At 40.2% G+C, this 26,339-nt stretch overlaps 1 protein-coding gene and 1 long non-coding RNA gene across 2 annotated transcripts; one reads left to right on the top strand and one right to left on the bottom strand.

The window, feature by feature from the left end:
• Positions 1-379: 379 nt before the first annotated feature.
• LOC129812707 (uncharacterized) lies at positions 380-7,232 on the bottom strand. The gene is made up of 3 exons (XR_008753050.1): positions 7,124-7,232; positions 6,745-6,853; positions 380-518 (listed from the first exon to the last, which is right to left on the bottom strand). It is a non-coding gene; the product is annotated as an uncharacterized LOC129812707 (long non-coding RNA).
• LOC129812706 (paired box protein Pax-1-like) lies at positions 6,040-13,149 on the top strand. Its single transcript, XM_055864518.1, has 5 exons — positions 6,040-8,570; positions 9,036-9,662; positions 10,625-10,758; positions 11,085-11,292; positions 12,470-13,149. Exons 1-5 carry the CDS (start codon positions 8,567-8,569, stop codon positions 12,562-12,564), a joined length of 1,068 nt encoding a protein of 355 aa, XP_055720493.1. The 5' UTR covers positions 6,040-8,566; the 3' UTR covers positions 12,565-13,149.
• The last annotated feature ends 13,190 nt before the right edge of the window (positions 13,150-26,339 follow it).

Here is a 26,339-nt window from a genome sequence, read left to right as displayed (position 1 = left end):
ACCACTCAAACCCGGCCATGCCACACTGCCAAAAACCAACAATGGAATGCCAACGGCGTCACAGATTATAAAACATGTAGTTGAAACATTACAACACAAATACCTAAGAAGACTCTCCAACGTCATATGCAAACATTATCAAGCCATTTAAAACAATTGCATTGATCCAATTAGGATTAATATCTGGGTAACATGCCTTATAAACAATACACAGATGTAGCCAAATAAAGATTTATTAGAAGACTTCATCACAAATACAGAATAGATTTAATCACAGAATCACACAAAGACAAAATAATATTAAAGGAATAGATGAGTATGTTATCACTTCATATTGAGTGTTTCTAATGAATTCCTGTACTTTTGCTACACAAACCCATGGAACAATATCAGTTTATAATTTCGGAGGCCATCATCATCTTCTGATAGCCCATGCTCTGGTCTCATCTTGTCTATCTCGTATGTAGAGGCAGTTCTAGTAGAGGTAGTATTCGGATGCATTTTGTCCAGGTAGTAATCTAATAATCAGAAGAAACAGAAAAAGGGCAAACATTATGATTATCTTCATTCACATTACTAGTTTAAAAAAAAAACACACTACCTGATTCAACAATCTGACCATCATCCCTCAGCCATTGCATTCATAGACACTGTATCTGTGTGATCCCTTACACGTCTTTGCAGTTATTGCATTCCGTTATTGCTAATTAGTTTCATGCTAGATGAGGTTTGAGAGAGGATCATGTATCTTTGTCTTGGTTTACCCCTACGTCAGATGTTACACACAGGCGTGTCTCATTATGATCCTCTGAGATAATATTTCCATATGGACAAATTGAATTTGTGGTCACTGATTACTGTGTTTTTATCTTTATAGAGGACACTGTTCCATTCTCTCCAGATATGCCTCTCCTTGCGTGTATTACAGTAAGCCTTCATCTATTAAAGCAGTGAATTCATTGTGGGACTCAACTACCTGTGAGTAATGAAAATAGCTGCTTTATTGTTCTGTTTACCAGATATGCCTCGCTGATGGGTACGTGAGAGTAGTGTATAGGGTGGTGGGAGAGGGGGGGGAAACAAGTCTAAATAGACAGAGATCAAACTGGGAATGTTAACAATCACCCTGTTCATATTTTCTGACGACATTTTATTGGATCACAGCACAATAAATTAAAAAAAGACCTATTTTATATTTTCCTTGATATATTTCCATGTTTAATGAAAGCCAGATTTGTCCGGGAATATTTAACAACACTGTCATGGATTTCAAGTGCAGCCAACACTATAGAATATAAACAATGAAGCATGTTATGGATTTCAAGTGCAGCCAACAATATAGAATATAAAAAATGAAGCATTACATCAACTAACCTGTGCCCCCACACATTGACACCTGTATATAGGCTCACTACTGTTATTTTATTGTTTCGCATTAATTATTTGTTATTTTTACGTTTTATTTAAATTTGTTATGTTTTTTTTGTTTTACTTCAGTTTTCTTTTGTAAATACTTTCTTAACAGTTATTTTTCTTAAAACTGCGTTGTCGGCTAAGGGCTTGTAAAGTAAGAATTTCACTCTAAGGTCTACACCTGTTGGATTCGGTGCATGTTACAAATAGCTGGTCTTTTATTGGTGCCATAGGACACATACTCACAAACACACACACACACACACACACACACACACACACACACACACACACACACACACACACACACACACACACACACACACACACACACACACACACACACACACACACACACACACACACACACACACACACACACACACACACACATTTCCAGCACTTACCAGCCATCTCTGCCAACAATGCCCATTAATTCCAGTAAAGGAAATACAACATGAAGTGGAGCCATTTTAGTCCACAGCCATTCATTCTTGTTTTTACACTCCACAGTACAGATAATACACATTTAACAAATGAAATCTAAATGGGTTCACTTGCAGGCCCAGCTGTGCTACATTGTGAAGAATATTTATTTGGGGACAAAATGTTTTTTTTCTGTGTATAAAAGCTTGGTTTCTGAGATGGAGGAGTACTGTACAAATCTAATGTATTTGCCCGAGTGGGTTTTTGGATTGCTGCACATACAGCCTAGAAATCAAAAGGGATGCATATTCCTACACGGCTAGACAAGGCTCCCTCCCCATGTAACAATTAGACTCCCCTCTGCACACGGGACGTGTTTCGAAAGGTCACAAGCAATTACCCAACCTGATAAAAGCTGGCATGTCTCACATGGCACTGCACACTCTCATTAGGCGTGCACTGCAGCCTAGAGTGGGTCTCTGGGCCATAAAATCCCTGTGTTGCTCCCTGCCTTCCAACCCTCCTCTAATAGGTCTGCACCCACCAGCGTTAGCAGCACAAGGGAAACTACACATCACCTCTGGATCAGATATGAGGGGAAAAGAGTACTGGCAAACACTGTGAGAGGATGAGGGCCTACTGTGCATTACTGTGCTTACTCAAAACCTGACAAGGGAAGGACATGGTTTGTCCCCAATCATAAACACAGGCTTAATTTGTATGGATTTTTTTTTTTAAAGGATGGAATTAATAGAAATAAAAGAGTATGATTATTATGTGTATCTATGAATATAGTCATACTCATGAACCATATAGGTTCATATAGGTTCCATACAAATGCAAGCCAACGAGGAGATAAAGGCATGGGAGGAGTCTCTAAACTGCACCAATAGGCAACAGAGATCATTTACTAATGTGATCCATGCACAGGATACCTTGCTCTCAGGGCCGATTCCAAACAGAATACTTGTGGGCTTATCCAAATTCAATTTTAGTACACCCAGTTTTACACTCTCTGGCCCATGTGATCCTTGCACAGGATACCTTGCTCTCAGGGCCGATTCCAAACAGAATACTTGTGGGCTTATCCAAATTCAATTTTAGTACACCCAGTTTTACACTCTCTGGCCCATGTCGATCCGAGTGTGCTGGATGCACTCAGTGTGGACCCTGTCTAACACTTTCCATACTGAGGTATGAGATCACAAAACTCACAAACACTAAATCAAAACCGGAGGCACAACGGGTCTTCAATAAAACACCATGGCCCATCAAGTAGAAAAAGGCCGTTTGAAAGCTTAACTAATAGACAATACTGTAAATCGTATACATCTGCCTTTTCAACGTCTGAAGGCCAAATGCACGGGGACGATTTTTCCGCTAGTAATTTATAAGAAAAAGTTCAAAATGTGTATCATGCTATTAACAGTTCATTTAAATCGAGCATCCTATTATATGAAAATATGATTGATATAAATATCACACACACACACACACACACACACACACACACACACACACACACACACACACACACACACACACACACACACACACACACACACACACACACACACACACACACACACATACATACATACATACATACATACATACATACATACATACATACATACATACATACATACATACATACATACATACATACATACATACATACATACAAATAAATAAATAAAATGTCAATTTCAAAAAGGCAACATGGAATGGAGAAATTGGTATTGAGCTAATATGTAATATTGCTAACTAAAAATGCCCGATACGCTATAGTGAATGAAGTTGTGGGTAAGTGCAATTCAATATTAAACAGTCGATTTGCATATGTTTCGTCTATTCCACTGGGAATAAGGGCCAGTCATTTCACTGAAAGAAAAGTAATTTAATTACCGTATGAACTAGCCTCCACTATATGAAAACTAAACATCTAAGAAGTCCTTCATTCACGGATAAGATCATGCGGACTTGAAGAGAGGATTCCTTAACGTCACTTGAAACCAAGATCAATCAATACTGAAGGACTGGGTCTGTGCACCTGCAATCTTCAACGGTGTTCAAATACAAGTTAAAACAAGCGACGGATATCCACCCTGATTTGTTTGCACCTCTCTATCATTGAAAACTATGAATAAACATTTAAAAACAATGTATCAATTCATGGAGGAGACGAGGCATGTGTTGACAGTAAACCATAGCAAGAAAATGTTGATTTCGTTTAATGGCCAAATATTATTTCGATGATCAATCGTTGAAATAGGCAAATTTTGGAAAGATTTCTAAACGAAATATAATCGAAAATGCAACTTAAACAAATGTAAGTTGGCGAGCTGCAAAATCGAAATTTCATGCAAAATCGAAAAATAAAATAAAATAGAGGAATAAGACGGGTTTATTCAGAATTGCTGGTGCATGGCGATGTGTTTTTCTTTAGTAGTAAACGGTGGAGGGGAGTGATCAGTAAAAAAACGATGCATTATCGTTTATTACGCATAGGCTTATCTATTGAGCAGAATATGGTCTGTCTGCGAGAATAGGCCTAAGTAGTTAAATACCGGACTACCGTAAGACCTAAAGCCTAATACAAGGCTATATGATGTACTTTAAGACGATGGTGAATACCTACATTAGCGTGTGGAATATAATTAGCCTGCAGTGTTCAGAAGACGCAACTAAGGTTACAAAGGTCTCCGCTTCAGCTAAACATACTTATAAGCCTGATGTGTGCACGGCGTTTAATGCGTAAGGCATTGAGAACACTACCCATAGGCCCTACATGTACAGTGACGAAACCGCCAGTTTGCCGAAAACGACAGCTTCCTTGCAACACATCCAGTGGTGCGGTGGTGATGCGTGTGCCAAACTAAAGTAAGCGCGTACCAGCCTCCTGCGTCATGGGTTGTAACCACAGAGGTGACATGAGACGAGAGGTGGACACCTGTTGGGACCCAGGTCCGCGCGCACGCTGGCCTTTCTCCAGCCGCTACCACAACTGGAGAATGTGCTGGTTTGAGGCGCTCGAGACGCTCGAGACGAGGATATAGCCCATACAGAAACACCAACTTTTGAGAAACTATTCGATCAAACTAGTAATGGAAAAGCATAACTTTTTGGTGTCAGTTCATATTTTTGTTGGCGTGATGCCAGTCATTAATGATTGAAATGATGCATACAAATTGAACTGAGACACATCTAACTCCTGGAAATCAAACATGAGAGACAAGAGATGTTTTGGGCTGATTCATTATCTAAAATATATTCTATTTCAAGTCTGTTAGAAAGTGAGAATAGCTTTTAACCGTTACAAAAACTACATTTAATTCATGCAAATGTTCATCGATTCACAACGGGCATTTAGGGAACTTCATAACTGTTTTGTCACGTGACATTTGCAGCGCCACAGTTGAACCTGACCTTCCTCTTTACCAGCAGGAGGTCATTCTTCTCCCAAACATGTATTTAGGCACTTTTTATCAGGAAAATGCACAAAAAAAGACTCCATAGACCTAGAAAGACTTCAGTCAATTTTGAGAGCCTTTATGTACATAATGCAATATTGAAAGTGTTACAACTATTGTGTAATAGGTTTGCGAGCATAGGCGTATACAGTGTATCTGTCACTACATTTTACCGATACAATCGTACAGCCTAAAAAATATTACTCCCCAGTCCCTTTATAAAAGTAATAATTATCCTTTTCAATTGATCATTGGTGCTTATTTATCTAGTACGCAAATATGCAACAATTTTAAAGATTATTTTTGCATATACCTTTCTCTACAGAGATAATTAAAATATTATACGTAATTGGCCTTTGATTGACGAAAGCACAAACTCGAAAATGTTCAACTAGTTACAGGCTACAGAAATAATCAAATGTAAATCATATGTTACTAAACTTCCATGTAGCCTATTGCTTATAATCACACTATACATGTTGCATTGTTTTTGAATTTTCCAGAAAAAAAGGAAGATTAATAAAACAAATTGTATGTAAACCTACTTGACCAAATATCGAACGGTGCTAATAGTAATAAATAATTATTAATTAATTTTAAAAGCTATGGATAAAAGTTTAATTAGCTTGTTGAAATTATATAATATTGCCTGTTAATTATTATTTTTTTCTTCATATTTTCAGCGTCAAAGTGCAGACGTTTAAACGAGTATCTTCTCAGACATGCCTTCATAAAGTAACAATGCAAAACTCGAATGAAAATAAATATACTTTGTCATTTGGTTATTGATGAAAGTCGACCCATTGATTTGTAATTTGCCCTGTAGATTTAGTAAGCGGCTGAATCAGCTCTATACCAGATAGGCCTACCAGTTTTACCGTGCCTCCAAAGTAAAAATTTACTCGCAATAAATTCGAATACAGCTCGTATTTAAACTTAAACTATTTTACGTTGTCGTTCTTGTCAAAAAAAAATCTGAAAAATATATTTGAAACATGCATTTATACCTGACACATCACGACATGTTTGTGTTCCAGTGGTCCTCTTAGCCAAATAATCTGCACAGTTGTGGCAGTATGTTGGAATCTGTTAAAACTAGATGACTGCACCCGAGGTGTAATTCCTATTCTTTCCAGATGAGGGATGAGTTTCTGTTGGGCAGTCCTATGTATTCATAAAATACTTTTTTAACAGAATTCCACAGAATCAAAGCAAAAGCCTGTCAATAAGCTAAACAAAACAGATAGATCGACCTAATGTAGTTCTGTCGCCTATCACTTCATCAAGATAGTCAATAAATGATGCTAATTTCATTGAGAAACATTCTATTTTTGCATTGTATGCATTATGTTTGATTTCCTATTTCTAGCAGACAACCTGGAGAGCAGTGAGCATCAATATCACACGAACTGTACTTTTACCGTAACTGTACCATAATGAGCGATCGCCCTCTCCTCTTACTTCGCCTCCATCCAAGGTTGCTGTGGTGACCCAACCTGATGTTTTCCATGTGTCTCGATCCCTTTAAGACCTGTAGTGAACTGGCCAAGAAAGAGGGGATAGTGACACTGCACCTTGTTACCGTTGGGTCGACTGTTAACTTTTACTACTGACATTTTTCAAGCTTATAAACGATACTTTTTTAAACTTCCACAGGAAACACAGAGAACATGCTGTGATAATGTTAGCCTCTGGAATTCAGTCAATACCCTATAGTCTGGGAGCATTACAAGCCACAAAGGTATTGATTACATGGGTCCTATAGCATGTTTGATGCTAAGGATGGAGGTGTAAAAAAACAAAAGTCTTACCAGTTAGTGAGTCCCTTGGTCTGGGTTGTAATCGAAACGTTATGTGACACTATTCTATTAGCCCATGGTCTGCACGTTCTGGCGTCTAATGGCTCGCGGATCAAATCATGGGCTTCAGCCCAGCTCCCAGGTGTGACGCACGGGCGGTCAGTTTGTGCCCGCAATGCCAAAAAACAAACACATGTAAACATATGGTGGCATTGTAAAGCATTCTGGAAAATATATTAGTAATTAAAGACAATTGTAATAACCTAATAATCGGCATTACAATATAAATACATTGAGGCGGCAGGTAGCCTAGTGGTTAGAGCGTTGGACTAGTAACCGAAAGGATGCCAGATCGATTCCCTGAGCTGACAAGGTAAAAAATACTAATCTGTCGTTCTGCCCCTGAACAAGGCAGATAACCTGTTCCTAGGCCATAATTGAAAATAAGAATTTGTGCTTAATTGACTTGCTTGGTTAAAAAAATATATATAATTCTAATCAAAATGGCGTTGGCAAATGATTGTGTAAGAAAATTGATTTAAACGATTCTGAAACATGATGTTTTAATTAAAAAAATAAACAAGTAAATGTATTTGTAAATCAAAAGTCATAAAAATATATAATTTCTATCCCATTACAATATTCTTTGCAATTGCACTTTACGCACGAGCCACACCAATAACACACCTATAACAGGTTTATAACAGAATATGTGTAAGTGATCTCTGATCTTGACCTAAAGAGGTTGTTGGAGAAAGAAGGAAATGTATCCAACTGATACATGTTATTTCAGAACAATTTTTTTGGGGGGTGGATACGATTCTAATGGTGCCCTGATCAAAATATATAGGCTACACTGCATGCTACATTGCCAAGTGTCACTCACAAACTATTATAAACACAATTAACATTATTGGAAGTGCCTATTTGAAGTCCATCCAAAAGCACAAGCTCACCTCATTTGAAAGAATCTCTTCCATGGTTTACAATAGTCACTCCATCTTTTCTATTTAGCCTACCAATGCATCATGTTGGATAAACGTTTTCCCTCAGACACTTCCCCCTATGTAAAACACCCAGAGGTTGAATTGAGCAAACCGGATGGTGCATGTGTGTAACAGCCTTTCCACAGTCAGGACGGCCAATGAAATCATACCAGAGCGCCAACGTAACTGGTAAAATTGACGTGGAGGGACGCGTCAAATGAATCCCAGCAAACTTCAGCCTCCAGTATAACTCAAATTTGCCTTTATCGGATTAAGATCACGTCAGTGCTATTGTACCGAGTAGTTTCTCTCAAAGCACTGTGACAGAAGATTGGAAAGAACATCGGGAGGAGACTTTTTAGAAGTCCCATTTGTTCTTTATTTTTTTGCTTCCTTCGTGCAGAAGGGAGAACCACCGCATTCAGCCATTGAGGGGCAACTATTTCAAAGCATCTCGAACCACAGGCAAATGGGTAAGCTTGCGTTAACATCTGCATGCTTCAGTGAAAAAAAGCTTATGGAAGCATAACCGTGCTTAACACGCCTGCATAACGCCAGAAAGAACCATAAAGTTGATTTCGGGGTGTAGGTAAAGTGGACAGACACATCCCTTTCCAGAACGAATGGAAAGATATGCCAATGTAAAATATTCATAATCTGGGCGTTCATATTCAATGGTTGATGAAATGGATAGTTAATGTAAAGGTCATGAAATTAATTGACATAAAACTTAAAAAGTGTCAAAAGTATCTCTAAGATCCAAGGTAAGTTAAATATAAGGTAAGTTAAATATATCTTCCTGCTGTGAATAATAATAACAACTTGCATTAGCACGCATTGTCCATGGTTAAATTTACTGTAAGCATGGAGAGCATGAAAATAGTTTTGTCTGCTTTTCGTGATAGTTGAATATGTCCATGTATCTTCATTCCCTGCAGAGCAAACCTATGGCGAGGTGAATCAGTTGGGTGGTGTATTCGTCAATGGGCGACCGCTGCCCAACGCCATACGACTACGGATAGTGGAGTTGGCCCAGCTCGGAATCAGACCCTGCGATATCAGTAGGCAACTTCGTGTCTCTCATGGCTGTGTGAGCAAGATACTAGCACGATACAATGAAACGGGTTCCATTTTACCCGGTGCCATCGGGGGGAGCAAACCACGGGTTACTACACCGAATGTGGTGAAGAACATAAGGGATTACAAACTAGGTGACCCGGGAATCTTTGCCTGGGAGATCCGGGACAGGCTTCTCGCAGACGGAGTTTGTGACAAATACAACGTGCCCTCAGTAAGCTCCATCAGCCGGATTTTACGGAACAAGATTGGAAATCTTTCCCAGCCGAACCAGTATGAGAGCAGCAAGCAAGCCCCCACACAGGCCGGCCTCTCCTACAACCACATATACCCCTATTCATACCCCAACGCCATGTCACCCAATGGCAAAATGGGCAGCGGTCCCGGAGTACCCGTGACGGCCGGGCATGTAAGCATATCAAGGGCCTGGCCATCAGCGCACACTGTCACCAACATTCTGGGTATCAGGGCCTTCATGGATCATCAAGGTGTGTAATATTGAATTTATTTTCCAGACAAATGATTGCGTGCTGATCTGAATGGCACCATGTACACACAGTTATAACCCATTTTCCAATAACTTTCCAAGTACATTTGGGGTCACTGGTTCGAGCTATTTGACGTGCTGTTCAGTTTATTACTCATTCCACGATGAATTGATTTATACATCCTGTTTTGACGTTAGTTCATCAGGGAGGAAATTTGCCCTATAAATCTTTGTAGGCCTTGGTTTGGTGGCTCACAAGGAAAACAACTTACGCTGTAGGTCTACTCACTCGTGCCTGTAGGCAAACACCTTGCTTGGGCTAGGATACTTATTAAAGCCTCCTCGTTCCCTGAGGGACCTAAAGTCAATAGAAGGTCCTACTCGTCATGTTTTTAGTGATGTGTTGCCTCGAGGCCCCAGATGGATTGTTAGCCATGCCAGGGCTGCAGTTCTGCCATCAAATAAACGAATTAAGTTAGCAAATAGCCTAGCATGTAGCCAATTTTGAAAGGGCATAGTTGTGACACATTTTTTAGAACGACGTGATATAATAATATATCATTTTATGTGACATTGACAATTTCTGCTTGATATGAACGTGTGATAGCTTTGTTGCATTTATCCCATTCCCTAGAGATTCCTGACCAGCTCTATATAAAGTTCTGGATTCAGAAACAAAAACAACAGGCCTTGCTTGGATTCGCACAATTTGGCAAACTATTCTTCTCTTTAAAACATATTGTTTTGATAGCATTTTAAGAAATATAGGCGATATAACGTACAATATTAAGTAGAACATGTAATTTAGGTCCCGTTTAATATTTTAGAGTCACTAAGGCTAGGCTACTGTGTTTATATTGGATCATTCGATAGGCCTGGTGATGAAAAGGCCTATCTGATCAACAATAGATCAGAGACATTTTGATCCGACATAAAAAGTGCAATTTGCTGTTTCCTAATCAGCTATTGCTGGAGCAGAGGGATATCCACCGAAAATGGAGGACTGGAGTAATGTCAACAGAGCGACGTTTCCCTCTGCTCATGCAGTCAACGGAATTGACAAATCAGCCATTGATGCGGACATAAAATATGCACAGGTAAAAACAACAAGGACTCCTATGAATGCAGAAGACTAGCTGCGTCCTGTATCTACAGAGAGACTGGGCTCGAAGTGTAATATAGTGTGTATTGAAAGGAATTAGTCTGTTTAATAAAATATTGTTATTCTCAGGTTGTTTCAATTTCCCCCCCAAAATTGTAACGTTTCCTCCAGCATTTTTCAAAGCAGATTCATATAATTTGGGTTGAATGGATATATAGGCCTACACACTACACACTATAGGCCTACATAGATGTGACAATGTTTCGTTCTGGGAAACCTAAATCTGACATTTTCTGCGTTTGTTTGAATTTTTTGTTGCAGCCTTCATCAACATTATCCAGTTATGTCCCATCTTGTGCCTACTCATCTTCGAACCAGTACGGCGTTTATAGTGGGCCAGGTAGCTATGTGACCCCTGGACACCATTGGCAGTCCCAGAACTCGAGTTTGTCCCTCCCTAGCAGCGGCATGACGATGCACGCGGGAGACATACACTCTTCAATGGCGTTCAAACATCCATCGCGAGAAGGTAGGCGATATATTGTTTGATAGTGTTCGGTTCTGATCACAACTGCGATAACGTAGTTGTAGCGTAATTTGATCACTGGCAGCTGACTCGTTTCCCTTAATTTTTCCTTAGTCTACGGAACAATGAATTGTTATTTTAAATTCAATAACAGAGTGTAAAATACAAATTAAGTTAATATTTTCTTATTTTTATTTTCTTTATATAGCCTATTCACCCCCCCCCCCCCCACACACACACACACACACACACATACACACACACACGCTTATTAGGCCACGATTAATCTAGCAGCAGTTGTCTAATTGTGGAAATTAAATGATGTTACTGTCAAGCCTCTCAATATGTATCATGGAGTACGAATACTGGGAGACCCAAATCTAGGGTATTAGTGTAAAAGCAATGTAGGACAACATTTGGGTCTCGAAATTGTAGCAACCTAAAATATTGATGTAGCTACAATTGCATTAATGGCGCGGACGTATAGTGAATACATATCGATAAATACGAAATATTTTAGGCTGAGATAGGCCTAAATATGTCCTTGAAATAAGTGATCTCGGTTGAATGATCTCGGCCCTTATACAGGTATTTTAGTTATGCTTCGATTAAAACGTTTCCTTATCCTTTTTATATTGATATTTTAATTTCTAATTAATTTATGAAGTTAAACAAAGTGTTCTATAAAGTTTGTTATTAGCCTACATTTACAGATGATATGACGTTGACGAAAAGGATGCCTATGCATGGATAAATTCAAATGATTGAGGTGTGAACCCGAGAAGACGGAATTTGAACGTTATATTGCAGCTTGCGATAAATGTTGTCAGTATATAAATGAAAAGTGGAGGCCTAAAATGTAAATGTCATGTGAAGGTTAAAAAAGGAAAAAAATTATTGCGTCAAATAATGTATGGATAATTAAAATATGGTGTCAAATGAATAGCCTTATAGCCTAACATTGACTATTATTAATATTATTATTATAATTCTTATTTATAACCTATTTTGTATTTAAAGTTGCATGCATGGTGTAGTCTTACTTTCAGTTATGTAGGATATAGGCCTAAGAGAAAACTATTTCGTTTTTTAATAAATATTGCCATTCTTTCTGAGTTTTGCTGAAGTAAAGAGTAATTGCTTGTGTGCTATGCAAACGTCTCCTGTTTATGTTCTACAGGAGACAGAAAGCCCACCAGTCCACTAAGCAAGCAGCAGCAGCACGAAGCGTTGAGCAGTGTACACGGACTCAATCTCCCTACCTCATCCTCTTAAGCCAGGGAGCTCGTGCCGCAAACCGAGGACTCAGAACTTACAATTGGCCTATGTAACGAGCTGCAGACCCTGCCTTACCTAATTGAATGCATTTCAAGAATTCAAACAGTAAGTGGAAGCACTATTTATGATTTGTTTGCCAAAGTGTTAAATATTGAATGGGCCCTTATAGCCTGACGCATATGCATACAAATGTAGCCAACCATAGATGACCTACAGTCGATATGTGGCTTTACGAATGTAAACGTATGAGGACTAATGTCCTCGTGTGGTGGAGGTGGCGGTTGGTGGTTTTGTCATATTTTCATTGAAATAACCTACTTCATGTATATTTCTGTAAAATACAGGATTTAAATGGAATAATGTCTGTCATTGATTTTTCATTTTGCTATAGTCTAAATAAGGGGTCGCATTGACAATTGAACTATATCCTGTATACGCAAAACATTATATTTTCTTGATTGGTTTCAAATCTGGTTTCTGCATACAAACTCAACGATGTGAACAAAGTGATGAATTGTAAATGTAAAATAACTGCAAAAGCTTTAATTATATATTTTTATAAATCCATTGTAAATATTCTAAATAAAGGCATTATAAAAAAGAACTGCTCCCGTCATGAATGAACATGCCAAACACATACTGCAAAACATTTTCCTAAGTCACATGTGTTTGATAAGCGATTTAATGCTCAGATATGATTTCGCTGAGTGCCACAGAACAGTAAAAAGTTGTTGAACGTAGCAATGAGATTTCGATAGGCAGCAAGATGGCCAAAATCGATATGCGAAGTTATCGGTATGAGTGAAATCACTGCAGATAGCATCATGCTGGGCCAACGTGTGGGTGCTAATCCTTTTTCCCCTCGTGGGCGCCTTGCTTCTGTGTTAATGGAGCTTACTGCATTCGGCGCCTCCAGTGATGGTATCCTGGCTCCTTCTGGATACTTGCCACGAGGCAAATCAAATAACCGATCAAGTGCATGCTATTTTGCAATAGAGGCTGGGGCTGGGATTACGAACACACACACACACACACACACACACACACACACACACACACACACACACACACACACACACACACACACACACACACACACACACACACACACACACACACACACACACACACACACACACACACACACACACACACTTAAGGGATGATGTGATAATTGAAACACTGCATTGCATTGCATTACATTACCTACAAACAATGGGAATATACTTTGCACATTGTGCAATAACAGTGAAATTATATGGCCTAGATTTGGGCAAATCGTTGCTTATATGTTGGTTGCGTGGTGTTCAGTATGACATTTTCATTAGAGATACTGTGCTTTCAGCACCTGCCATTCAAAGGTCTGTGCACGGGCCGTTACAGATTATTGACCATGTCCACACGATTAGGACCAGCCCAACATCACATTCAAGTCGTGCATATATGCAGCCCCAGCCAAGCACAGCCCAGCCAGCCTTGAACGGATGGCTCCGAAGGATTTGCATTCTCTAATACTAACAATCAGCATATTTATTATGTCCACAAAAGTATTTATAATTCCTGGCCCAACACCCCATCCAAAAGTCAGTGCGTCTCACTGGAGCCAACTATTGACTAACATGTTGTGCGTGCCATAGGCTACAGACATCCCATAAACTGTACATTCCAATTCACAAAGTAAAATGCACATCGCAATTAGCCTACGTAGTCTGTATTTGTCTCGAATTCGATTAGTTACATTTAAAACTAAATGCGAACATTTTCTAGACTATAAAGGGCGGTAATTTTAGGAGACAAGATACTTTGACCAACAATCAAAATGGCATAGATCTATCATTTTGGAAATTGTTTATGTTAAATGTTGCAAAACAATATGCATAAACGTAACGTCGTACAGTGAAACATATATTTTATGAGGACACTAACGATTTGGTCATCCTAATCCGTCATCCTAATCCGTCAGCTTTTAGTGTTATTATGGTTTGTGCAAAACAATATTGGTGTAGCGCTCTGTAATAATGTACTTTAAAAACTGAATGCAGAACATACATGATAAATATAATCAAAATACATCAAAGATATAATAGTATTTCATAGAATTTATTCCATCTATCGAATTCAAGCAACATGGGCAAAGTAGCGGTTCCATAAGAAATGCAGGTGCTCCTGCAGGCTATGCCAGTGAATAGATTGCTTTTGGAACAATAATAAGCTCAATCTCTTTACAAGTAATGCAACTTCAAAACCCTTACAAATATGGGGTATTGGGTTTACTAAGTTTTACACATTCAAAGACTTACACTGCGCTGCCACAAAGTGAAAAAGCGAGGAAACCCATGTCTTGAAAACCAGTTTAAATTAGTTTCATTTGATTTTAAATGGGTCGTCAAAATACGTCTTTAAAGAGCTTAGTTGACGAAAATTACTTCAGATAAGAGACTTTTACATGGCCCCGACTACAGTCCAGAGATAGATAGGGATCACCATTAGGCCTAATCCACCTGACCAGCGGTCTCCTGCATCTGTTGACACAGTTTCCAGTTACGCAAATCAACCCCAGAGAACTCTCGATGAGAGAGGACCAATCAATGACCAAGTGTGTTGCTGAGGTGAAAAGGCATTTCCATGTGTATTTCCATGTTTGTCTGATCAAGAACAATGGACAATTGTTAATTCTGACAACCAATGCCATCACAATTCCACGTTGTATGTGTGTGTGTGTGAGAGAGGGACCGGGAGAGAGAGAGAGCGAAAGAGAGAGAGAGAGAGACAGAGACAGAGACAGAGTTAGAAACAGAGACAGAGAGACAAAACATTGACTTAATCAAGTACATCTATCCTTGATATTTCATTTTTGTATTCTTCAAAGTGTTGAACAAGTTCCATCTTTCTCTCTTAAAATTCTCTTAATGTTATGTGAACACTGTAAGTGACATTCAGCTGCTTTTCAGTGCCAGAAAACACATCTACCAACTTCTGCTGCTTCAATGTAAGACTTGTGTTTAGGTTTTTACCTTTTACTGTAATAGGGTTGCAGCAAATGTAAAGTGAGTGTTACCATTATTCCTCTGATTTCATTAAGAGGGATTCCATCTCAAATCTAGTCTCTTGCCCGTAAGATTTAAATCAGACCATGGTTTATCTTAGTTCTAAGACTGTTCACAGGCTTCTGAAACTCCATTTCTCTATTGCACAAAAACATAGTTGAGCTGTTAAAAGAAAATCTAAGAATATCACAAACTCAGACACTCAAATTCAAAGGTGAAGCATCAACTACTTATGCATTCATGTAGCAGAGGATTGATAATTCCCCATCTACAGGCTTTTGATCAAGTATCTGGAAAGACTCCCTAAGCTCTATTTTAGAAGGGTTAATTCTTTACTCCCATCCTATGAAGCCCACAGTGACTCGGCATATCCAAACATTAAGATGCCCCCCCCAGTACAAATGCTCAATGACTGGAGTCACTCTTGTTTTCCTGGATACCGCTTGGGGTTCAGAAAACACTCCCTCATGGTGGCTGGGTTACTTCCTGCGGGACCTGTCGTCATCAATCAGTGGCCAGAGTGATGCCCCCCCACCACGCCACTCTCTGGACATCTGTACCACCAGAGCAACAGGTGGGAGGCTTTCTGCTGGTAATTTCTCAGGCCAAAAATATGGACCATGAAGATATGGAACATGTATATTTTGACCAAGCTATATGAACGTATACCTCTTTGGGTATTTTATATCTGATTTACATTTGGTTTTACAGTTATTGTAGAAACAATATATAGCCCTCTATTTTCAAACAAGTTATTGTACGTTTAGAGAACCTTCTAGCGCAAAGGCAGAGAGTTAAAAGAATAAATAGAAATGTGGGCAGCAGATGCCCCAAAAAGTGCCCTCTCTTTGAACCTGAAGAGCTTAAGTGTATACTATTCTACTACTTAATGTTGTAAAGACTCTCTAGTGTGACAAGCTTTAAAAGACAAAAGTCAGTACGCAGGGAAGACTCAAAATCCTTGATACTAATGGGTCTGAAATTAGGCCATGTGCATAATCCAAGCAATGGCACTCATATCTGTGACTAGAATGATCCATCAGTGTCTTGTGTGTGTATAGGACAGATTGAGCTTGCTTTGTACAGACAAGAGCTCAATGTATGCACTTGACACTCATCTGGGTATGATTTAGGACTTCTACATTATCACAATGTTTATCACAATGCATTGAAGAAGGCCAAAAGACGCTTAACGCAGTGTACAGTACCTTTGTGTGTACTACCATTCGGCAAGACAGAAAACCAGACAGAGATAGCTCCTGAAAAAGGGCAGAGGATGGTACATGAGAAACCTTCTGTGGAGAGTGGGAACTTGGCAACTGTTTGCTGTCTAGATGTCCATACATCTTCATTTCTATGTGACAGACATGCAGCACATAATGTAGAGAACTTAACGAGACTACAAAAATATAGCCATTTGTAAACTCAAACTAAACTCATGAAAATTAAAAAACACAAAACCAATGGTTCCCTAATTATGAAAAACATCAATGACTTCTTTTCCACTGTCTGTCTGTGCTGTCTGTCCTGTCCACATGATTTCCACTGGAGGCTGTAGTCCAGAGAGAGGATGATAAATGTCTCCCTCCCATGTTCTGACTTGCTCTGCCAGCTAACCACATCAACCAGGCGCTCTGAAAGCAAAGGGACAGAGACATGATGATGACATTTGGCCCTTCAAATGAAAACCTATCATTTCACGTATGCTAGGACTGGCTCTCTGGGGGATTCCGGGGCTGTTTTGGTCCGCAGAGCGAGACAGCAGCAAAGGGAATGAAGAAATAAGAGCAATAACAACAGGATCTCTTTGAATTGCCGAGCCTCAGCTCTGATTATCACATCCAGAAGATGAAACCGGCATGAAATTCTGTTTGCATACACAATTAAAATAGTTCCCTTTTTAGGACACTGCAGAGAATAGTTTTGCAAACCAGAATTACGTTTGCCATTCCCGTGCTGTATTAGTGTTGGGTATGCAAATATAGCAACAGACTGTCTTGTGTCATGTGTCCAAAGGGAGACACAGAACATCACTAAAGAATATGCATGCCTCCTGAGGGAAAATATAGACTTCAGTGATTGTGTCAGCAGTTTTGAATGTCATAAATGTACACTATATGTGCTGTGAGAGGAGCTCTCTGGGCAGTAGAAGAGAGACACTGACAGGGTCCAGCAGGATTCTCTGTAATTTGTGGAGACTATAGAATGAATGTTCTGCCCATCTGTGATTTATTTAACTGTGCTGAAATACAGTATATACTTTGCTTAATGCTGCCACATACATGCCAAGCGTTACCAGCGAGCTGTGTGGCATCAGATTTAAAGGCTGCTGTCAACTTAATTTTTGGCTCAATTTCTTATGAGGTGATAATAGGAAGATGACTCTACTCAGAAAAATGCATGAGTGGTTAGCCACTGCACTGTTTGTCGGTTTGGGCAGGAAAATGTTTTTGCATGTGAACCAAGTTTGCTGCATCTACAGAAATGAGACATTATTAAGTGCATCACACTGGTATTTGAAGAAGCATGATCAGAAAGGCAACTAGTGACGAGCATCAACATCAGAAAAAAGGTCTGCAACCACAATATTGATTCAATGTATTTTTTTACTGACAGTAAAGACAATAGCACGAAGGCATCAAACAGCTTGATGAACATCATGTTCCTCTTTCGGACAATGACACATATGGTTCCCACAAACAACCACGATGTAATAAAACCGACAAACGTGTAGAAGGTTTATCAAGACGTCATACAGGTGTACTTTGTTTAAGTATGTTAAAGACTATAGTCACAGACATGTTGAATTGATGCTTGCGTTCCAGTCAAAAGCAGCCAACAACAAAGGCATATTGCATGTACAGTCCCTAGTGAAAGTCTACACACCCCCTTCCAGTTTTCACACTTTGCTACCTTTTGCTGCCTTATAAGGTTATCTCAAAAGGGAATACATTGGATTTCATTCCTAACGTTTTACACAACCTACTCCATATTTCCAAAGTTAAAGAAAAATTATAGAACATTTTCCAAATGAATAATACATATAAAAAAAAACAAAGATATCTGCATGTAGTATTGTATTGTATATCTGAGATGCACTATTGACCCAGGTAAAAAGTCCTCTGAAAACCTAACCCTAGGATATAGTTACACAAATGTTCATGCCAAAGACACACCAGAATAGCTTTCCAAGAGGTGTTGAGTGTTCCTGAGTTCTCCAGTCTCAGCACTGATGTAAATTTGCTTGAAAAATCAAAGACAAGGTTTAAATATTGCTGTCCATCAATGACTACCAACCAAATTTAATGAGCTTGAGCAAGTTTTACAAAAACAATGGATAAATGTTGCCCTAAGAGTTGTTAGTAGAATCTTTTTCAAAATGATTCAGAGCTGTAATGGCTGCCCAAGGTGCTTCCACCAAGTATTAACTCTGGGGTTTGAAGACATACGCAATAAATACATATTTATTTAAATTATTAATTTGGAAAAAAATGTATATATTTGTTCTTTAACTTTGGAAATGTGGAGTAGGTTGTGTAGATTGGTCGATTTTTTTTAAAATTCCCTTTTGAGATGTCATTTCAAGGCAGCAAAAGGCAACAAAATGTACAAATGTACATGTAACTTAACAAAACCCTAGTGAAGTTTTCTAAGTTCACCCAATTGAAGATTTCACATAAACTAAAGACAGTGATGTGCCCTAGCTTAGGTTTTAAATCACTGTCTCCCATTATTGAGTCTTGTGCAGAGAAAGTAACAATTTACATACATTTAAGTTGCAAGCATGGCCTTTCCCACCTTCTCTCATATAAAAGAGATGTCAATAGTCTGATTCCTTTTGAAGTTGCGGCAACTATTATTGATTGTATGTTTGTTTATTCCATGTGTAACTCTGTGTTGTTGTATGTGTCGAACTGCTTTGCTTTATCTTGGCCAGGTCGCAGTTACAAATGAGACCTTGTTCTCAAATAGCCTACCTGGTTAAATAAAGGTGAAATAAAAATAAATAAAATAAAACTGACGGTATATAATACTTTATAACTTATCAGCATCTATGAGCCTTTATTTATCATCACACACATTGTAACTTTGGTTGCCTTGATGTTCTGGAATGCCCGGACTTTCAAGATGAGTGATACTAACTTTATAGAGCTCTGTCGTTGTAACACAGCTTCCGACACAAGGATTACATGTTGCAATGTCAGAGAGCTTGAACCTTTGTATTATAAAGATCAATGATGCTGAGTTCTGAATAGGTATGGTGAGTTTACATTTCAAACTGAACCAAACTGCAGTGTGTCCCAAGTTTCCAGACCTAAGAGGTGGTCTTGGTCGAGAATGAGTCAGTGATGGTTAACCCAGCGTCTGAAAGCTGGGTGGCCAGCGTCCTGCGCCTGAGGATGATGGACAAAGAGACGGGAAGTTCAGCGGTCCGGGTCTATGCTGAGTGACATGGCAGAGGCATGCAGAACCTGTCGAGCTGCGTTGGAATATCGTGTACAATAGGCCCTGGAATGAACACTGTCACCGTGGGGTCATTCGGAGAGATAGAGCAACAAAAGGTAAAAGATAAACAAAGCAGGTTGTCATTAATCAACCCTCTGACCGCACCCTGCTCCTGCCACTCCCTTGGGATTTGTGATGACAGCCAGTTAGTACAGCCAGCCAGCAACCGGCAGACATTAGCTTTGTGTTTCTAAAAAACCTCCAGGCCCAGCTCACTGTGGGTTCATAAACTCAGACGGCTTCACAACTAAACCAACACACTCTTATGTAACCTATTGACTGACAACGTCTGGAACTTACTGTATGTCTATGTGTCTAGATACTGCAGGTCACATATCTCTCTGTGGCAGCAACCTCATAGCGTAAAGGTAAGGAACACAAATCGTTTGCTCTTTCTCCCACTGGCAGTTTCATATGTCTTTTGTTGGAGGGTTTACTTTATTTTGTACGTGTTTTCATTGTCCCGTGTTACTGCAGTGTCTCGCCGAAAGTGGCAAGGCTCAAGCTGGTAGAGGCAGCAGGGCGCTCCAGCGGAACTATACAGTAGGCTGACCCACAGACAGCAGGGCGCTCCAGCGGAACTATACAGTAGGCTGACCCACAGACAGCAGGGCGCTCCAGCGGAACTATACAGTAGGCTGACCCACAGACAGCAGTGCGCTCCAGCGGAACTATACAGTAGGCTGACCCACAGACAGCAGGGCGCTCCAGCGGAACTATACAGTAGGCTGACCCACAGACAGCAGGGCGCTCCAGCGGAACTATACAGTAGGCTGACCCACAGACAGAAGGGCGCTCCAGCGGAACTATACAGTAGGCTGACCCACAGACAGCAGGGCGCTCCAGCGGAACTATACAGTAGGCTGACCCACAAACAGCAGGGCGCTCCAGCGGAACTATACAGTAGGCTGACCCACAGACAGCAGGGCGCTCCAGCGGAACTATACAGTAGGCTGACCCAGAGACATCAGGGCCCTTTGATGAGCAGTGAATGCGTCCAGCCGTGGAGAACCGTGCGTGTCGCTCTGTTGGTCCTGCTCACTCAGACAAATCAGCATCTCTCATCTCACTACTCACACAGCTTGACCCAGAAGGTGGCTGTCAATTTGGCATGGAGTTAACAGGGGTTAATGTTAGGTGAGTCAGAGCAAGGCTGGGTTACAGAACGGGAGTGCAGGGCACGTGCCCCGCGGCCCTCGACCTTCAGAGGATGGGGCACCCTGGAGGTTGGGGGCCTCCAAAAAGCATATGAACACGTTCTAGGCAATGGCAAAATGTGTAGAATTGCAGGAAATCTCCTTTAAACCACACAATTTTCTCTCATCCTCATGGCAAAATGTGTAGAATAGCATTATAAAACTGCACATTTTTATCTCTGCCCAATGTCAAAATGTGTTGAAATGCAGGAAGCTAGCTGTTTTCCCCCAAAAAATATATTTGGAGGATTGGGGAGCCCACTGGAAGTAGGTGCCCCGGGGCCCCAAATGCGTTAGTCTGGCCCTGAGTCAGAGGGATTGATGTTGAATAACTAGCCCTGTTGCTCCGTGGGGATGGGATACTACCTCGACCGAGACTCACTGAGCTCACACTGGTTTGAGGCGTTGTGATGACATGAAAAGAGGGGCCCTCGGAGAGTTTTCCTGTTAAAGAAACAAGAACACAAAAACAAAAGGGAAAGTCAATTTCATGAACGAATATGATTGGCTTGTGTTTGATGACATTCAGTTAGAATTGAAAGCTGAGTAATAGGATATGTAATTATTTTAAGACTAGACAGGCCTCGAGACAGGCCTCGAGACAGGCCTCGAGACAGGCCTCGAGACAGGCCTCGAGACAGGCCTCGAGACAGGCCTCGAGACAGGCCTCGAGACAGGCCTCGAGACAGGTCTCGGAGACAGGCCTCGAGACAGGCCTCGAGACAGGCCTCGAGACAGGCCTCGAGACAGGTCTCGGAGACAGGCCTCGAGACAGGTCTCGGAGACAGGTCTCGAGACAGGTCTCCGAGACAGGCCTCGAGACAGATCTCCGAGACAGGCCTCGAGACAGGCCTCGAGACAGGTCTCGGAGACAGGTCTCGGAGACAGGTCTCGGAGACAGGCCTGCGAAAAGAGAGGAAGACAAGGAAATATGGGAGGGTTTTTTCATATCACCATTATTCTGTCAAAACACACAGCCGACCACCACTGTCTCACCCAGATTTGTTCTCAGAGAGAAAGGGAAGAAAGCGGAGAATGTGTAGAGATATAAGCCATGTCTGTCCAATCAGCTCATGTGGTCTTTGTACTTGGAGTTTTTGACAGATGGACATTTTGCTTCAACTACTCATTGCTATACAGAACAAAAATGTAATTATATTGTACTGTATATGAAAACATTAAACTTCTATACGTTGTTGATTTTCGCTTTGTTATTGTCACAATAATGTGATTTCATTTTACCGTAAGATGAAAATCACTTGCATATACTGTATATTTTGACGAAGGAGGTCCTGAACCATTTCATGGAACCATTTCTCTATGAATACTGAATTCATTCTGCTGTATGAATGTTCATTGAGATTCTGTATTTGAAAAATAGTATTGCATACTTAAGGACACATTTGCTGGAAAATACTGACAATATTGACAACCAGTTCTCTGTTTTATGTAGTTCAATTAGGGTGATTAACCATTATGGTTTGATGAAAGTACATTTATTCAACAACTGAGCTATTTTTAAGTTTTAGCCACATCATAATTGTTTTCTCCCTCAAAGTAAAATGACTAATTTTCTGAAACCAAATAGCCTCCTACAGGTAATGGGGAAGGTAACATGATCCTTAAACATACATCTTTATTGGTGGATACATTTATGACGTGGGCCTATGCACAAATGAGGGGCAATATACTGACAAGGATCAGGTTGAGTAAATAGACTCAGAGATCAATTAATAATATGGATCAAAATAGCTTTTTTGCAGGCCTTACAAACAGCTTTCTCTTTCCAATCAGGACAATCCAGTTGTTAGATGGTTGTTTTAAGCTCTGACAAACATCAGTCATCACCTACCATCACCGATAGAGCCAACCATGAGTCAACACTTAGTTCCCAGTCACACTAGCTAATGTGGGCCTCCGAAGAAACGCTTAAACTGCATTCAATTGTCTGGTGCGTCCCAGCTCGTTCAGCCCTAATGGCATATCTGTCATGGTTTTAAAAACTAATGAAATAAACATTGATATTTTTTATCTTTCGGTTTAGCGGTGTGTTTTACTTTGGAAATGTGGTTAGTGCCTTTTAATGGAAAGTGTGTGTTTCGGAATTATGCATAGGATGCACTCAAAGTGCATTTTTTATGGTGGATTTGTGTAGACCCAAGTTCCAACCCAACTTTAAGTTCAATGTCTGTAACCTACTTCGTCCTTCTGAAAAAAAACAACTGTATATCAAACCAAGCAGCACACGCAAGTGCATTCATTCCGACACAGTGTAAATATGAATCCTCAAAGGATTCGGTAAAACAGCTGCTGTTTTAACAAGTGGCTTCAAGGGAAATGCAAAATGCTGTCATCAGCCGCCTCCCTGTACACTCTATCTCCTGCTAGGCAACAACTCTCCATTCACTCCCAGAGGGAGACAAAAGGTGTGTGTCAGGCTTGCAGAGGACCTGCCTGTTTTCTCTTCCTGCTCTCAGTGCCAAGAAAGAGAATGTGTCTCCCAATGGGGAAGGCCTATCGATTGCAAGGTGAAAAGGTTTCAGAAACTCTTGGTGAAATCCAAGGCTGTCTGTCATTTTACTTCCCCCAAGAAGAAACAGTAACAAATACCATGTGAGGAACCTTTTCATTTTCTGTATATTGATAGCAGTTCAGGTTTTCTTCCGTTTCAATAAGTGAAAAAAAACTGTTGACATTTTCCCCAGTAAAAGAAACATGCCACTGTATGAATTTAGCAGTATGGCATTCCACCTGGCACCTGCAAAACGAAAACAGACCAATTCTTGTATTAGGGCTAACATTTCTCCCTACAGAATATGCCCTGGTATGCCCCTGCTAGAGGAACTGGCTGGCCCAACGAAAACACAAAGCCAAAACTGTCAATCTTCTCTACAGTATATAGTAACCATTTTAATTCGAAGAAGCTTGAAAATTGATGGCCCTACTATGAACGGACCACAATAATCCTGTCATCAGCATAGTCAATTGTACAAAAGGGATTTGCTATTTTCTATTCATTGGCAGTCTTCCTTATTGGTTTCCTCTAAGACAGGGATCAGCAACTAGATTCACTCGCAGGCCAATTATTTGTTTTAATGGATATTTTGTACAAGATCACATATACAGTATCTTGCTATTACGCATGGAAATACTTTGGAACAGATTTCCAAAATTAAAATCACTTGGAGCTGATTTGCTGGTGTTTTTACAGTGTTTTATGTCCAACAATAATTTTTTAGAACATGGGGATCAAGTAAAATCACCCGCAGGCCAAATTCAGTCCACGGGCCGCCAGTTGGAGAACCCTGCTCTAAGACATGAGAGGACAGTTTGGTCTCTTTGAGTTGCAGTTCTTAATTCCCAATGATGGCTGGTTATTAGGTCTTCATCTTCCTTCTAGGCCTCCTCTAGTGTTTTCGGACCTTCCCTTGGTTGTATTTTCGCGGGGCAGAAATCTCAGAGACCAATTGGTACACTCTGATTTACCACCCCAAGATATTTCTGAACAACGTCTATTTGCGCCTCTACTTTATGGAAATTACAAGTGTAATGGCTGTGCTCAATGCAATGGCACTTATAAATGTAGATCCTTCAAACACCCACAAACAGGGAAATCGATCCCCATCAAAGGTGTTATTACGTGCTCCACTAAGGCAGTTATTTATCTTATAACTTGTGGTAAATATTATGTGGGTAAAACAAAGCGCGAATTAAAAGTACGCATCTCAGAGCATCGTAGCACCATTAGGTGCAAAAACTTGACTTACCCAGTTGCGGCCCACTTTTTGGAGGCAGGCCACTCGATTTCGTCTTTGCGTTATATTGGCATCGAACATGTCACCCTCCCTAGGAGAGGGGGTGACCTTGAGAATTTATTGTTAAAACGAGAGGCTGCCTGGATCTTTAACTTAAAGACCCTTGCTCCCTTCGGTCTCAACGTAGACTTTCATCTGAAGCCATTCTTGAAGAAGAAAGAGTAAGAGTTTTTTGTATGCTGTTCTTTGTATGCCATTTTAATATTTGAGAATTAACCAATGATACTAGGCCACTCTTGACCATGATTACAGACACCTGTGTGTCTTTTGACATTATATAAACGAGTCATCCCGCAGTGTTTGTGATTATACCCTGATGAAGACAGCTTGGCAGTCGAAACGTTGGTAATTAAATTTTTGCATCTGAGTTCCTAGAGTGTGCGGCTCCCCTTTATTTTCAAAACTCCTCCAGTGGTCTGCCTACTTTCCTTGCTTGGGAATAATAGAGAGGTCAGGAGAATGGTCTCTCTAGTTGGTGTTGATGGTGGGGATAAATGAAGATTGATGCCCCTGGTCTAATCATCACAGGTGTTCGCTTTTATGAGCAGCGTCTTCCACAAGCAGTTTCTTATTACACTGAGGAGAGCAGGAGGGCCTTCAAGCCTCCTGCATTCCTACAATGCTCTGAGGAGTGTGTAATTTAGGAGACTAAATTTAGGGGGAGGCAAATCAGTTTTTATTCGAAGCAGACCTGACTCAAACAGAGATTCACCACACTGTGGTCAGACTTCAAACCAGCTCGTTACTTGCTCTTTTTCATTTTCAGACTGCTGTAAATCTCGTTCCATCTGAACTCAGCGAATAAAGTCATTTGACGTTTGTTTAATTTGTTTCATCATGGCTGGAGACCCTCTTAACCATTTGCACATTGTTGGCAGCAGCTGATTGATCATTTGTCAACTATATTCTGGTCAATGCACATCAATTCATATGCTCAGATTTCAGAGGACACCTGACAACATCTTGTGGCAACAGTTTGTAAACACACTATTATCTGAGCAAATCCATTTATGCCGACTCAAGCTAAATAAAATAGAAAATACTGCTCTTCCGTAAGAGTGATCTTCCGAGTTAAGATAAACTGAGATGCAGAAGGGTTGGATTCCACCGTGAGTGTTAATCCATCATCATTGGTATACTAGAATAAAGGCCAGGTAAATGAGGCTGTTTGTTGTCCCTCAGAGCAAATATTGGATTGTCCAGATAAT

This window comes from Salvelinus fontinalis, chromosome 16 (assembly GCF_029448725.1).
Source record: "Salvelinus fontinalis isolate EN_2023a chromosome 16, ASM2944872v1, whole genome shotgun sequence".
NCBI lineage: Eukaryota > Metazoa > Chordata > Actinopteri > Salmoniformes > Salmonidae > Salvelinus > Salvelinus fontinalis.
Note: the sequence above shows the minus strand (reverse complement) of the source record. Positions and strands in the feature narration are given on the sequence as shown.

Excerpts from the sequence above, each read along its gene's own strand:
- LOC129812706 (XM_055864518.1), top strand. Across the intron at positions 10,759-11,084 it reads CGGACATAAAATATGCACAG|CCTTCATCAACATTATCCAG; the intron begins GTAAAAACAACA and ends TTTTTGTTGCAG. Across the intron at positions 11,293-12,469 it reads CAAACATCCATCGCGAGAAG|GAGACAGAAAGCCCACCAGT; the intron begins GTAGGCGATATA and ends TATGTTCTACAG.